Source organism: Serinus canaria, chromosome 25, assembly GCF_022539315.1.
Source record: "Serinus canaria isolate serCan28SL12 chromosome 25, serCan2020, whole genome shotgun sequence".
Lineage (NCBI taxonomy): Eukaryota > Metazoa > Chordata > Aves > Passeriformes > Fringillidae > Serinus > Serinus canaria.
Genome location: NC_066338.1, coordinates 7,645,783 through 7,659,946, shown reverse-complemented (window position 1 = coordinate 7,659,946; position 14,164 = coordinate 7,645,783). Strand labels below are relative to the sequence as shown.

General features: G+C 47.5%; 1 protein-coding gene across 1 annotated transcript in view; it reads right to left on the bottom strand.

The window, feature by feature from the left end:
- Positions 1–2,448, bottom strand: part of LOC108963686 (coiled-coil alpha-helical rod protein 1-like) — a 13,218-nt gene extending 10,770 nt beyond the window's left edge. Inside the window, exon 1 of the mRNA XM_050984282.1 lies at positions 2,418–2,448. Coding sequence (XP_050840239.1) covers positions 2,418–2,448 — 31 coding nt within the window. The remainder of the gene's footprint in view (positions 1–2,417) is intronic.
- Between the last annotated feature and the right edge of the window lie 11,716 nt (positions 2,449–14,164).

Sequence of the window (14,164 nt, the reverse complement as noted above, 5' to 3'; positions counted from 1 at the left end):
TTGCCCCCCAGATGAGAGCTAAGGTACACCCCTGATCTGAGCTGTTAGGTCTTTTCTGATTGGTGGAGTGATTGTGGAGAACACATAGGAGAGGAGGGAAAACCTACTGCCTCTGGTACACGGGTGCATGAGACTGAAGACTCAGAAAGAGGAAGTTTCCAAAGGGAAGCTCTCAGTAGGCATACCGAACTGTCATATATCTTATAATTGACAATCGTTTTGATGCCCCCTTGAAGGACCCTCAAAGACTACATCCAGGGAAAGAAGGATACCGCTTAGAGGGCCTGCCTCAGCCAGTAGAGCCTAGAGAAAACTGTGTTTTGGACTGTGTGGATTCGTTGGCCTGGCACACTCTTGAACACAAGAATATGAAGCTTTGGTCGACACGGTCGCACTGTACATTATACCATCGAGACATGTGGGAAAAACAGAGTCGTTTCTATTGCCGTGTGTCCCGGGGATACCGGATGTCACTTTGGGGTGGAAGCCTGATTGAGTGCCTGATGAAATGGTGGATAGAACAACCCTATTTGTGCGGCCCTAGCGCCCATCATTTAGTATAAACTCCTCCTAAGGGGTATTTCACGGACCCAAAAGGATTCAATGGCATTGGAATAGCTGCTGTAAGAGACAGAGGGTGTCAGCATTGAACACCTTGCCTGGATGTCCGAAAACCCATTTGCATTAGGACTTCTAGAAGGGGACGAGCACCATGGCCAATGCCCACCTTTGATGGGGCACCACCAGCATTATCGGAAGAATCGAGATCCATGATCCCCATCCACACAATGATCCTTGAGCTGGAGAGCCAAGGGGTGGTCACAAAACCCACTCCCCTTCACCAAGCCCCATTTAGCTGTTGTAAATCTGAGGAAATGAAGATTCGCCTGTGACTACCTGTCATTGAATGAGTGGACTCCACCACTGAGCGCTGGCTTGCCAGACATGCTGGACTCCAGTAGAGCTAGAGTCCAAGGCAGCAAGTGGTAGCCACCAGATGACATTGCCAATGCTTTTTCTCCCCATTCCTTTGGCAGCAAATGCAGGGCCTCATTTTTGCTTTCAACCTGGGGGGAGTGCCGTATACCTGAGCCGATTTGCCCCAAGGGTGGAAGCACAGACCCACTATCTGCCATGGCCTGATCCAGTTGTATTAAAAAGGGTGAGGCTCCAACATCTGCAATACATTGATAACACATTGTATGGGGGAAGACTGCAGCAGAAGTGTTTGATAAATGAAAGGAAATTATCCCAGATTCTCCTGAAAGATGCCTTTGGTCTTCACCATCAAAAAAGCAAATTCAAGGGACCTGCTCAAGAGATCCATTTCTTGGGTTAATGGCAGATGGATACCGTCAAGTCCCACTGATGTCTCAACAAGATCACAGCATGTCTCCACCAATCCAGCAAGAAGGAAACCCAAGCGTTCCTAGGTGCATAAGCTCTGGAGATGCCCATTCCCTGAGTACCGTCCCAGATTGTGAGGGCCCTCTCGACCTGTCACGCCGTAGCAAACAAGTTCACTTGGGCCCTAGCAGCACCAAGCCTTCACCCAGACAAAGCAGGAGACGCTCATTCAGTTGCCCTTGGCCCAGTTCAGGACAGGCCATAGGGGAGGATGTGCTCTACCTGCATCGGAGCCATGCTTGTCCTGAGCCTTGGCAGAAGGTGCCTGGGGAGACCTCGAGGCCGACCACTTGGATTTGAATTTGAGCTACAGAGGCTCGAATCCAACTAACCCCAACAGGCTGGAAATTTTAGCACCCTAATGAAGGAGTCCAAGCCGCCTCAGAGGTAATAGGCACTTGCCGCACAACTCCTCCTGGCACCCCGACTACCAGTCCTGGGTTGATGTTTCAAGCGAGCAAAGGTTTCCCTCTATGTCCCATGCCACCATTGCCACCCATGGAGCAAATGATCCCTCTGATCATCCCAAGCGCACCCGTATTCGAAAACTGAATCGCCTGGGATTCTGGAAATAATTACAACTGCTTGAAGGTGAAAACTTTGGTCTGCTGAGAAGAGGAAAAGAAGTGGACACGTGCTGAGAAGCTCCACATGCAAGAACTGCCAGCCTAGAAACATGCTATGCTCTTTCACTGACGGTTCTTGTCCCGCAATTGTGGGAATGAACAAAAGTGGAAAGCAACCGTATGAGCCCCACACGACAGGTTTGCATCAAGCTACCGAGGAGACTTTGGATCAAGCCAACTTGCAGAGCTCAAGGCTGTTCAACGGGCCCTGTAGCCTTGCTAGAGAGAGAAAGGCCAAGCTCACCTTACACTGATTCATGGATGGTAGCCAATGCTCTGTGGGTGGATGGCTGGAGACTGGAAGAAGCTAAGTGGCAAACCGTAAGGAAAACCGATTGGGCTCTGATGAGTGGAAAGACATGCTACGCAGGGTAAGGAAGCTACCTGTGCAGTCTTGTCGCATGTAGATGCCCATGTTTCCGAAGAGCAGAGACTAATAGAAGCACGAAAACAAGAGCAGGTAGAACTGGCTGCAAAGAGAGAATGGCAAGGATAACCTAGATTGGACACAAGGAGAGTTATTCCTAGCTCGTGGTCCCTTGCCGTCAGGTCATCAGGGTAGAGATTGCCAACCTATAAGTGTGCACGAGACAGAGGGGTGGATCCTAACCATAAGACAGTATTTCTCAGGTTAATCCACGACTGGTGAATGTGTGCTTGGCCTCGAGCAAGCCAAGCGAGTGAATCCCCTGTGTGTGGTTGGCGGTGGTGCCCAGTCATGTATGGGGAGGCCTTGCAGATCGACTACATCCCACTGCCCTAGACACTCAAGGCAAGCGCTGCATTCTGCCAGGTAAAACAGCCACCACTGGATGTTTGGAACCTACCCTGTGTCTATGCTACTTGCCCGTAACACCATCCTGGCCTTGACAGAAGTCCGGTGGAGACATGGAACCCTGAGAGATTGAGTTCATATAATGGTACCTCATTTCAAGAACAGCCTAGCAACACCTGGCTAGGGAGCATGGGGTTGAGTGGGTGTACCATATTCCCCTACTATTTCCCCTACTATTTGCTTTCTCTGAGCTAAAGTGGCTACTGGGGATATTTCTCCTCAGAGACACCTTCGGCTCGCAAGCAGTTACTATTAAGCACTCGAGATAGGCCCCATGCAAAGCAGAACTCAGTTTACCGCTAGTAAAAAGTGCCAGGCGATAGTGAGAGGAAAGAGAGTGTTCTGCCGGAGAGTAAATCCGAGTTTATTCCAAGGTATAAGTTCCGAACTCTCAGTACTGCTCGAACAGACCCCGACCGCATGGCTCCAACGCCTTTTAAGCTCACAGGAAGGGGGGGGGAGGACAGGTGACTACCAACCAGGTGGGAGGGGGGGTCTCAGGGAACATGACAGCGACAGGCCATGACCGCAGGCCTGAAGGGCAGTTTTGACTTCTGCCAATCTCATGATGCCCTGCCTGAAATGTGGACTTGATACAGTAATCCGGACTGGGCAGGGACAGGCAAGGGAAGTAGTCACAAGCTGAGGGGAAGAACCTAGCTTTACACCACACATCTCCCCCAGTTTTGTTACAAGAAGAACTGGGTTCGTGGTCAGAAATTTTGCCAAACCATGGTTGGTAAATTGGCTCCTCCTCTGCAGGAGAATCAGTGTTTTCTACTGAGGCTTCTGTGTCATCTATTTGAACACTAAGGCTTCTAAATGGTACACGTCAGGAGGGGGGGGGAGCTTGAAATCAACTTGAGAACCATGCGTTTGATCAAACTAAAAACCAGGCCTAACAACTAATAACAATAATTAAAATAACAATACTAAAACCAAGTTTTCAGAATAGATCTCAGCCAGCCCCGAGAGGCCCAGTCTTGTGAACAATCCACTCAGCCAGTCGTCAGTTTTCTCTCTTGATGGTCGTTCACCATGAGTTTCAGCGTGGTCGAGTGTGGGCATGGATGTCCTCTGCTTTGATGACAAGTGAAGGCAGCAGAGGCCCGTCAAATTCCTCACAGCGATGGTTGTGCAGAAGGAGCAGATAGTCTATGGCTGCCCTATTCTGAATGGTGCTTGCCTGGGTAAGTTCCTCATCGGATAAGAGGTCACGCAGGGCAGTAGAAGTGAGATTGCCTGTTTGCAACCCAGCATTCCAAGCGGCCTAATTCTCCCATGCTTTTTGCTGCCGATATCCATGGCAGGAGACTGTAATTGCAGTGGCCTTAAGTCTGGACCAGTGACACATTTCTGATTACAGTCAGGGTCTATTGCCTTAGGTCTCTTTTTTGGATAGCCAGTGTGTGTGTGTTGTTTTTTCTTGCCAATGTATGAGGTTTGTTGGATTGGGGGTCAACAGGCTCAGCTTACCAAAGGTACACGGACCTCCAGCAGACAGGAGGGAGACCTGCCCATGCTCTGTCTCCACATATTAAAACACACCTCTTGGGAGTTCACGAGGCTTATAATCACCACTAGATGAGTGCATGACTAGGACTGAATTTTCACACCATTTTTATCTGTGTAGTGTGGGTTGCTAGATCAGGATAAGTGTTATGTTTAGTTTCATGATATGGAAGGGGAATTGAATTTAAAGTGAACGCAAAAGGTTGCATTCATGGAGCCTAAGAGATGGAACTCTTGTGGCTCCCTTTTTGGCACTGGTAACGTTCTCGCCCACTCCTGCCAAACAGTAAGGGATTGTCAGCAGGGTAGCGCCCAGGAGAAGGTGCGAGTGAGTTAACTTCATTTAAAGCATTCCACATTTCATTTGGACTCTGAGGATTTGAGGGAACTCCCACCAGGCAAGTTGACAAGGGTCAGAGGCTGTTGCTGTGGAGAGACAAATGTGATCTTGCCCAGGGCTTTGGCCAAGGTGGTCCATACGTTCGCTTTGGGCTGAGGGACTATCCAGGAGATCGCTGGAGAAATGATCGCAAGTAGGACGAGGAGCAGGCTCGGTCTCATGGCGTCTCAAGACTGCACACAAACTGCAGGATCTAAACTGGTACAGGGAACTTAAGACAGAAATATATTACAAACTATTCCAGATAGGAGGCTTAAATGGAATTTCTTCCAGAGAACGCACGGCGTTTTCTTCTCCAGGCAGCATTAGCAACCTGGGGCGCTTCAGTAGATTCTTCTGAGACTTTGGGAACATAGGGCTTTATCCATTTGGAAGGAACCCACTTTACACCCGAGGGGGTGGAAGCACAGGCATATCCACATGCCCACGGAACTAAATTGTAAGGTCCCACTCTCTTCCAAGTCTCAGGGTCCTTCACTAGGACTGGAGGCTTTTCTTTCATCAACATGTGACTGCTCCCCCCAAAATGGTGTAGGATGGGCAGATTTAAGCTGTCAAAAGAACAATTCAGAAAATTGATTGTGAACAGTGCCCTGGACAACCAGATGTGGGGAGGTTCCACTTTCAGCACCTGATGTTGCTGGTCCAGAACTCTCTTGATATCACAGTGAGTCCTTTCTACTACGGCTTGACCTGCAGGGGAGTAGGGGATGCCAGTTTTGTGCCCTACTCCCCATTGCTGCAGGAAGCTCTCCAAATTCCTTGGATTTGTAAACATGGCCCATTATCAGTTTTCAACTCCTTGGGGATGCCCATGAAAGAAAAAGCTTGTAGGAGGTGCTTTATGGCAGCAGAAGATGATTCTCCTGTGTGGGCAGAAGCATAGACCGCTCCAGAAAAGGTATCTACACTACCGTGAACGTATTTCTGCCATCCAAATGACTGTATATGTGTAACATCCATTTGCCACAGTTCACAACTGTTCAATCCCCTTGGGTTTGCTCCTGTACTCACTGTAGGGAGTGCATGTTGTTGGCAATTTGGGCATGTGTCTACAATTGCTCTGGCCTGTTCTCGAGTGATGCGAAACTGACGAACCAGGCCAGGTGCATTTTGGTGGAAAAGTTGGTGGCTGATTTTTGCCTGTTCAAAAACATTTGGGAGAGTGGCCATCTCTGCAGGCGCAGCGAGAGCATCTGCCCTTCTGTTGCCTTCAGCGATAAACCCTGGCAATTGGTGTGTGACCTGACATGCATCACATAAATGGTTGCTCTCGGTGGGTGACAACTTTACAAGTTTTGAGAGTAATTCGAAAAGTGCGATGTTAGACCCTCTTGCAGTATTGCTTGATCTGCCCTGGATACTACTCCTGCCACATAGCAGATCTGTAATCAAATTGAATGGTTCTGAGAATTTTCAAAAGCTCTAACAACTGCAGCCAATCTGCAACTTGAGGTGAACCTTCCACCGCAGCAATGTCTGTCTCCCACTGCTGGGTTTGAGGATCTTCCAAGTCATAACGGACTTGTGAGACCTCCCGAGATCTTGTAAAGACAGTCAGAGCCTTTTTTAAAGGCTCCTACTTAGAGCACTTCTCAATTTCAGAGTGAATTGAGCATCTTGTTCGGAACATCTTGTGGCAGGCCTCTGGACAGAAATTTGTCCTGAATAGGGAATCCAGAGCAAATTGCAACACTACATTTTCCTGAAACAATTGTTCTAATATTTTCATAGTGTTTGTGGCCCGATTTTAACTCAATTGGAATGTAATGCACCCAAAGTCACATCCTGCTAACTCCCTGATTCTGGTCCTTGCTTTCCGGATCAGTTCTGCTACCAGCTCTGAGGCTTTGTCATTCTCTTGGACCTTTTGTGACTGAGGAAAACCCTCTCTATGTCAAGAAGGGTCCCTCTGGTCTTGGTCCTCTTTTGGTGTATCTTTTGCCTTAAGTGGTTGTTTCTTCCTCCCCACTGGAAACTGATTCATGGAGGTATGGCAACTTACCTAAGATGATAAAATTGAATGGCAGGTCAGGTTGAACATCGGTTGGCCTGTCTTGTGGACATTGCAATCTGAACCTTTTCTAGAGCTTTCCGTGCCTCTGGGTAACAGACCTAGAGCACCCAGGTCCTCTCCCCCTTTCAATAAATCGAAAAGAGGGGCAAGGTCTTCGTTGTCAGACCAAGCCATGGCTTTACCCAGTTTAAAGACCCACACAACTTGTGGCATCCGCAAGGGTCTTGATTTTTGGATTGATTTCTAGTTTTTGAGGAACAATGGTCCTATTTCCAATTTTAGGCCCAAATTTCCAAGGTGGCGTCTTTTGAATTTTTCTGTTCTTGGAGCTCGAACCCTGCAACAATCAATGCATCGATCGTTAGGTCAAGTGCATGGTGTGAGTAGATCATCATTGGGGGCACACACAAGGATATCATCTATATAATGATAGAGATGGCCTTTTCTGCGGCTGCACGCACTGGGGAAAGCAAGGAAGAGACGTACTGTTTGGCAGATTGCTGGCGAGACTTTCAGTCCTTGAGGAAGAACCGTCCAATGGTACCTTTTCATAGGGCTTCCATGTTGATGGTAGGGACCGAAAACGCAAAACGCGCCGGCGTCGTCAGGGTGTAAGGGAATGTGGAAACACAATCTTTTTCATATCAATAACAGCTAGTTTCCAATCTTGGGGAAGCATAGTAGGGGATGGCATACCAGGCTGGGGGGAACCCATATCTTCATTACATTATTAATTTGTCGGAGGTCGTGGAGGAGCCGCCATCTTTTTTTGTCAGCTTTCTGAATGACAAAAACAGGAGAGTTCCACGGGGACATGGTCTCTCACAATGTGACCCTTTTTTAATTGCTCCTCTAGCTAGCTCTTCAAGCGCCTTTATTTTTTGTTTACTGAGGCGGCCATTGTTTCACCTCAACTGGGTTGTCAGTTTTCCACTTCAGTTTATGGGCGGGGCGCTGTTCAATGACCGCTGTACAAAAATCCTGTGGGGAGTCTGGAATATCAATTGTGACACCCCACTGGGCCATTAAATCTCTCCCTAATAATGGTTCCTGAATAATCTAACACGAATGGACGGATATTAGCCAATTGTCCGTTTGGTCCCTCATTTGGATGACGCTCTTGGATTGTCTTGCCAATTGCAGACCTCCTACACCTTGAACGTGACCGGCAACATCTTGCAAAGGCCAATGTGCTGGCCAGTCTTGTACTGGGATCACTGTGCAGTCTGCACCTGTGTCTACAAGCATTTCAATACGTTTAGACTCTTCACCCCCACTGACATTACACCAGATTTTGGGTTTATCTTTCCCAATAACTTGGACCCGGGCAACTGTGGGCCCTTGTTTCTCGGTGCTTTCAGGTAAACACGGCACAGGGATAGCTTGAGCAACAATTTGTCCTTGGGAAGAAACAGGGGTGGGTGAAAACAGTGCAGCCCGAGAATGAATTGCTCAGGATCTGGTGTTGTCATTCCTGGAGCAATTTCAATCTCTTGTGGTGTGTGATTGGTGTCCCCAATGATGATGTACTTACAGTGAACTCGGTGCCAGGTACCTGTCCTGTTCTGGATTGACAGAGACAAAATGCCAGTTAGTGTCTTTTAGGTGGAGTGATTCTGACAGCAGCAACCTGTAAGACTTATTGACAGAAGATGTGGTTAACATGGTTCACTTAAGTCACGACAAAGTTTGTTTGGACTAGTAGACAATGGACTACCAGACGTGGTCATTGAAGCATCTGCTTCACTCACAGAATAGTAACATCCCCGCACACTTGGGTTTATTTTGTTTCCCCCATTCTCTTGGCCCTGCTCTTTTTGTGTCTGTGCGCCTGGCAGGCCGGCGGCGCTCCCTTTTCAGTTTTTTTGTGTTGTTGGATTCTCTGGGAGCGTTTGCAGTTCTCCTCCCCCCCACCATTTCTAAATTCATCAAATTGCTTTTTCAGGGGGCACTGGCTACTCCAGTGCCCAAGGTTGTTGCAAAGCAGGCATGGCTTCGTGGGGTCAACCATTGCTGGTCTTCGCTGCTGCCCAGGGTGCTGCTGTTCTGAGGAATAGGCGCAGGGCTGGCAACGGCAACACGCTGAGGGATCTTGATCTGGTGTCTTCAGCAACAGTCATCAGAGGCACTTTCCTGTTACAGACTAGAAGCATATCTTTTAGTGTAGGGGGGGGTTCTAGGGGAAGACTTAAAATTGCTGCTCGACACTGTTTCATTTGCATTTGTAATGCCATTTCCTCTAAAACTTCTTCCCTTGCATTTTCTTTTTTTACTTGGATTTCAATAGCCCTAGTTAACCTTTCTACACAATTTTAAAAAGGTCTGATGGTAGCTGTTTGATCTTACTATAAGGCTCTAAAGGCCCCTCGGATTGGAGGGAAAAGAATGCTTTTTCAGCTGCATCTTTCACTTTCTCGAGTGTTTCTACAGGAATTACAGTAGCTTGGATTGAGGGTAAAGACCATTGGCCCTCACCGGAGAGATGCTCAATGGTAATTGGCAAGCCATTGGTATCTTTTGCTGTGTTTGGATCAGCCTGCAAGCTTGGGAGGGCTTCTTTTAGCAGTTGTTTCCATGCTAATTCCCATAATTTGAATTCTGTAGAGGTCATGAGGCATGAGAAAAGCTGTTTTAAATCATGTGGGACTACTACAGTCCTGCTCAGTTCAGAATTTAAAAGGCCACGAAAATATGGGCTGTGTGGGCCATACTCTTTATGAGATTTACAGATTTCTTTAATCAATTGTCGTCCGAAAGAGCTCCAACTAGCAGTTGGGGCTGCTCCCCCTTGTGCTGCAGGCTGATATGTAACAGGAGCGAAGGACAAAGTCGGACCCTGAATTGGGTCTGCAACTTCTTGTCCTGTATCACTTGAATCAGAAGTGGGAGCAACCGATACAGCTGTGGGGAGAAGCAGTGGGCGTGCCCTCACCGTGGGAACCGGGGAGGGGATAGGGAAATAATGGGCACAGGGGGCGGGGCCACCGTGGGAACAGGGGGCGGGGCCACCGTGGGACGTCACATCGGCAGACACCCCCTGGGAGGAGTAGAGGGGCGGAGCTGAGGGTACAGCAGGACAGGGGGAGGGAAGGGAGGTGTCACGAGGAGCAGGAGGGGAGGGGGGTGGGGGAGGAATTTTGGGATGCTTAGGAGGATCTTGGGAAGAAGACAGCCAGGTATGGGAAGGTGGCATCTTCCATCTTGTGGATTCCCTAGGGCATGGGGGCCATTTTAGGGATCACTGCTCTCTGAAAAGCTAACACGTGCTCTGGGTTTCAGAGCAGGAGACGCAGGGTTTTGAGAAAGGTTCCAAGCTGTCTGGCTAGGACTATTTGGAGAGAGAGAATCAGGCATAAATGCTCAGGAAGTCGAGTTTTCTGAGCATTAGCAGAATGTGCACGCTTTAAGACACTAAGTTTAGGGGTAAGAGGTTTAGAAGTGGGAGGCGGAGAGACAGGGAGAGCAGGGGTACATTGCTTGTATTTTGGCTTTTTCTTCAGTTCCTTTTGCTTGAGCAAGGCTGTTCGAATTTATAAACCCCAGTACACAAATTTAGCTGAAGAAATATCTCCAGACTGTCCTAAGGTTATTAATTCATTTCCTACTTTATCCCAAAAATTAATATCATGGACTTCTTCAGGAGAAATTTGTGGGAAGTGTAGAAAAAGCCATTTTATAAACGGTTTCAATTTACCTTTAGAGAATTTAACATTACCACTGACTAAAATCGCAATAATATTATAATACACTCCTTTTTGTGCAGCGCTTAAATTTGAGCCCATTTTAGATGTAAAAAGCGCAATACACAAAGTCCCGCCGACTGGAAATAAAGCCAAATCAACTACCGATTTCTAAAAAAACTACTGACCAGAAGCAATAACGAGCAGACGTTAGCTTTTCACAATGCAGCTGAGTACCCTGTTTTTAAAATAGCCATGGCAACAGCGCTGACTCGGGAACTGCCCTGCCGCTGTGGAGGACAGAAAAAGCCTCCCCCGCCGGCTCCACGTGGCGAAGCCGAAACTGGGGCGCCCCGCACCGCGTGTAGAGCTGAGAAAGCACCCCCCGCGCACCGCGCTGTGAGAACACCCCCCCACCACACCGAGAGAGAGCAGCCCGCCCCCCCACGCCACGTGTAGAGATCCACCACACACCGAGCCGAGAGAGAGCAGCCCCCCCCCCCCCCCCACGTGTACGAGCTCCCCCACACCGAGAGACAACACGCCGCAGTGCCGAGCAGGGAGGGAAGGGTTGGGAGAGCTCTCCCACTCTTCTACTGGCGCCAGCGAATTATAAAATGGCAAAGACACACCGCAGTGAGCTATGTCTAACACAATATCGCTCCGGATTAAAACAAACAACCCACAGCAGGGTCGAACAGTTCTCACGCAGAGACTGTTTATTGAAAGTAGCGAACAGTTTTTCATGGCAGTAAACTGTTGTTTTTTTGGGTGGTTTTTTTTTTTGTTTTGTTTTTTTTTTTTTTGAGATTCTACTCCCTCTAAAGGGCACGATACTCACCGAAATCGAGTTGTTGATGGCGGTAATACAGGACGATCTCTCTTCACTGGAACAGGACCCCCGCGGGCAAAAGGGGGGCTCCCCTATTCTCCCCTGGAAAATTGCTCACCAGAAAGGAGCTAATTTTCTAGGAGTACCGAACATTCTACAAGACTTCTTCTGGGAGATTGATTCCCAAGTCTTTGCTGAGAGCGATGCATTCAAAGCTCTCTAGCGGATGCTCAGCTGCCTTGAAGGTTTTCCGAGGTTCTGAGATTACTTCTTGGGGCTTCAAATTCGATGTGCCTCACGTTGGACGCCAGTTGTTGCTTTCTCTTGAGCTAAAAGTGGCTACTGGGGATATTTCTCCTAAGAGACACCTTCGGCTCGCAAGCAGTTACTATTAAGCACTCGAAATAGGCCCATGCGAAGCGGAACTCAGTTTTACCTCTAGTAGAAAAGTCCAGGCGATAGTGAAGAGAAAAGCAGGGCGTGTTCTGCTGGAGGGTTAAATCCAGAGTTATTCCAGCGAGTATTACAGTTCTGAATCTCAGTACTGCTCCAACAGACCCCCGACCGCATGGCTCCAACGCCTTTTAAGCTCACAGTAAGGTGGGGGGGGAGGACAGGTGAGCCACCAACCAGGTGGAGGGGGAGGGTCTCAGGAACAATGACATCTGGACAGGCCAATGACCGCAGGCCTGAGGGCATCTTTTGAACTTCTGCCAATACTCATGTTCCATTCCTAATTGTTGGATCTTGATACGGTAATCCGGAACTTGCAGGGGACAGGCAAGGAGGAATTAGGTCAAGTCTGGGGAAAGAACCTACTTTTACACTTACACCACAAACACCCTACCATGCACCAGCTGCGGGAAATTGGGGAGGTACAATGGAACTGTTGAAACCACTTTGAAAGCTTAGGTGGGGATCTTTCAAAAACGGTAGCACATGTGGCAAAAAGCCACCTGGCTAGTTAACACCCGTGCTCTACTAACCGAGTGGGCCCTGCCCCATCTGAGCCTTTGCATAGAGTAGATGGAGATAAAATTCACAGTGGTACATGTCAGTTTTGTTAGGGAAGACAGTTTGGATCAAATTCTGCCTCCGTCAGACAAACCCTTCGTGGGGTTAGTCTTTCCAGGGACCAGTTCCACATGGGGATAATCGAAAGAGATGAAGAACATGATGTGTCACCACCCAGGGAGACTCCTTGTTGGGTGCGACTACGTTAATATCACTGTTTTCTAATTTGCTACCATTGTCTGGTGTATAGCTGTATATTGAATGAATGATTATGGGTTTTTAATAGATTAGAATCTTATTAGTTTTAGTGGTAACCTGACGATAGGGATAAGGGGTGGAATGTCCTGGGTTGACTATATGGGCTTTATCCCCAATCATCTTGTTCCGTTTATGCTGATCATAAGTTTTTTGCACCTTTAAAACTTGCTCCAAGGATTGAGGCGGGGAGAGGATGCCCTGCAGTTTGTTTTTCAACACTGGAACTCTCTCCTCCACATTTCCTGCTCCTGGACTGTGTTTGTCCTTTGCGGATGACCAGACGGTGGGACAAGGGTCTTATTTTGCTTTTAGTTAGTTTAGAGCTAGCGAGGCAAAAGTTCCCGGGAACTGTGGTTGTTTTTTCCTTTTTCCTTTTTCCCCTTTTCTTTGGACCTGTTCACATCTGCTCTGGACTGAAACGACCATAAGAGCACCAGCATCTCGCATGGTGGCCACCGGCCAAGCCTGGGCCGTGGCATTTCCAGCGCCAAGGGCACTGAGTGAGCTGAACTGCAACCCGAGGAGTGGACTTTCCTGGGTTTGTAATCCTCTTTTGGAGCAGCAGGTTTTTTATTTTTATATTGTTTAGGTTTTCTTGCTTTAATAAACATTTTTTTTCCACTTGTCTCCAAGGTGTATTTTTTCCTGGACCGGTGGGGATGGGCGATAGATCTGATTTTCCTATAAGAGCCCATTGGGGCGTTCTCTCCCAAATTTGGCCCTGAACCAGTGACACTGGTCTTATATTGAGGTAACTGGTTTTTTACTTCAAGTAATAGTTTGTCCCTTTATATATTTCGTGTAGTGTTCTTTTGGGATTTCTTTTGGGCATTTAGGATATTCTTTTTTAGGCTTAAAAGCTATATTTTTTAGGTTCTTTATTTTAAAATAATTAGAATGTTCTAAGACAACTTTTCTCCCTGCACAACTGTATCTAAAATGGAACATTAAATATAATACAGTTATCTAAGTCCTGTAACCCATAGACTATAATAAATTAACTTAATTATCTCTTTCATAAAACGAATTCCTTGAATTTCGTGATGAAGTGCTGTATGCTTGTGAATCCTTAAACTGCTGGTTTAAATAGAAGGCTGGTTTTGATTCTCTATCTGCCTTTTTTTTTCTGTAATAGTTAACATCAGCATACTTCTGTTTGATGCAAGGCCATGTATTACAGAGTAATCTCTCTCTCAACAAATTCCCCCAGCATCTGACATGAGAGACACATTTTCTGGACGCATTTTTTCTGTTGGAACACGAAAAGTTAAGGTATATTTGGACATTGGAGATGGGGACCCAGAGCTTTCGTGAAATCATTTCACACCACTGACAGCCTGTCTGCTGCTTTTAAATCCACCCTGGGGCGGTGGATCAAGCCAGCTGGCCAGTGGAAATGGAAAGTGGCGGTTAGAAAGTGCCTGCGGTTTTTTTTGGGTTTTTTTTTTTTTTTTTGTTCTGGAAGACAAAATGCTCGTAATTAGATTGCGATCTCTAGTTTGGCTTGATTTTCAAGCGCAAAGACCACTCTAAAATGTAGTTATTTAGTGGTCTCTGAACATGAGGGCTGCTGACTGCGTCTC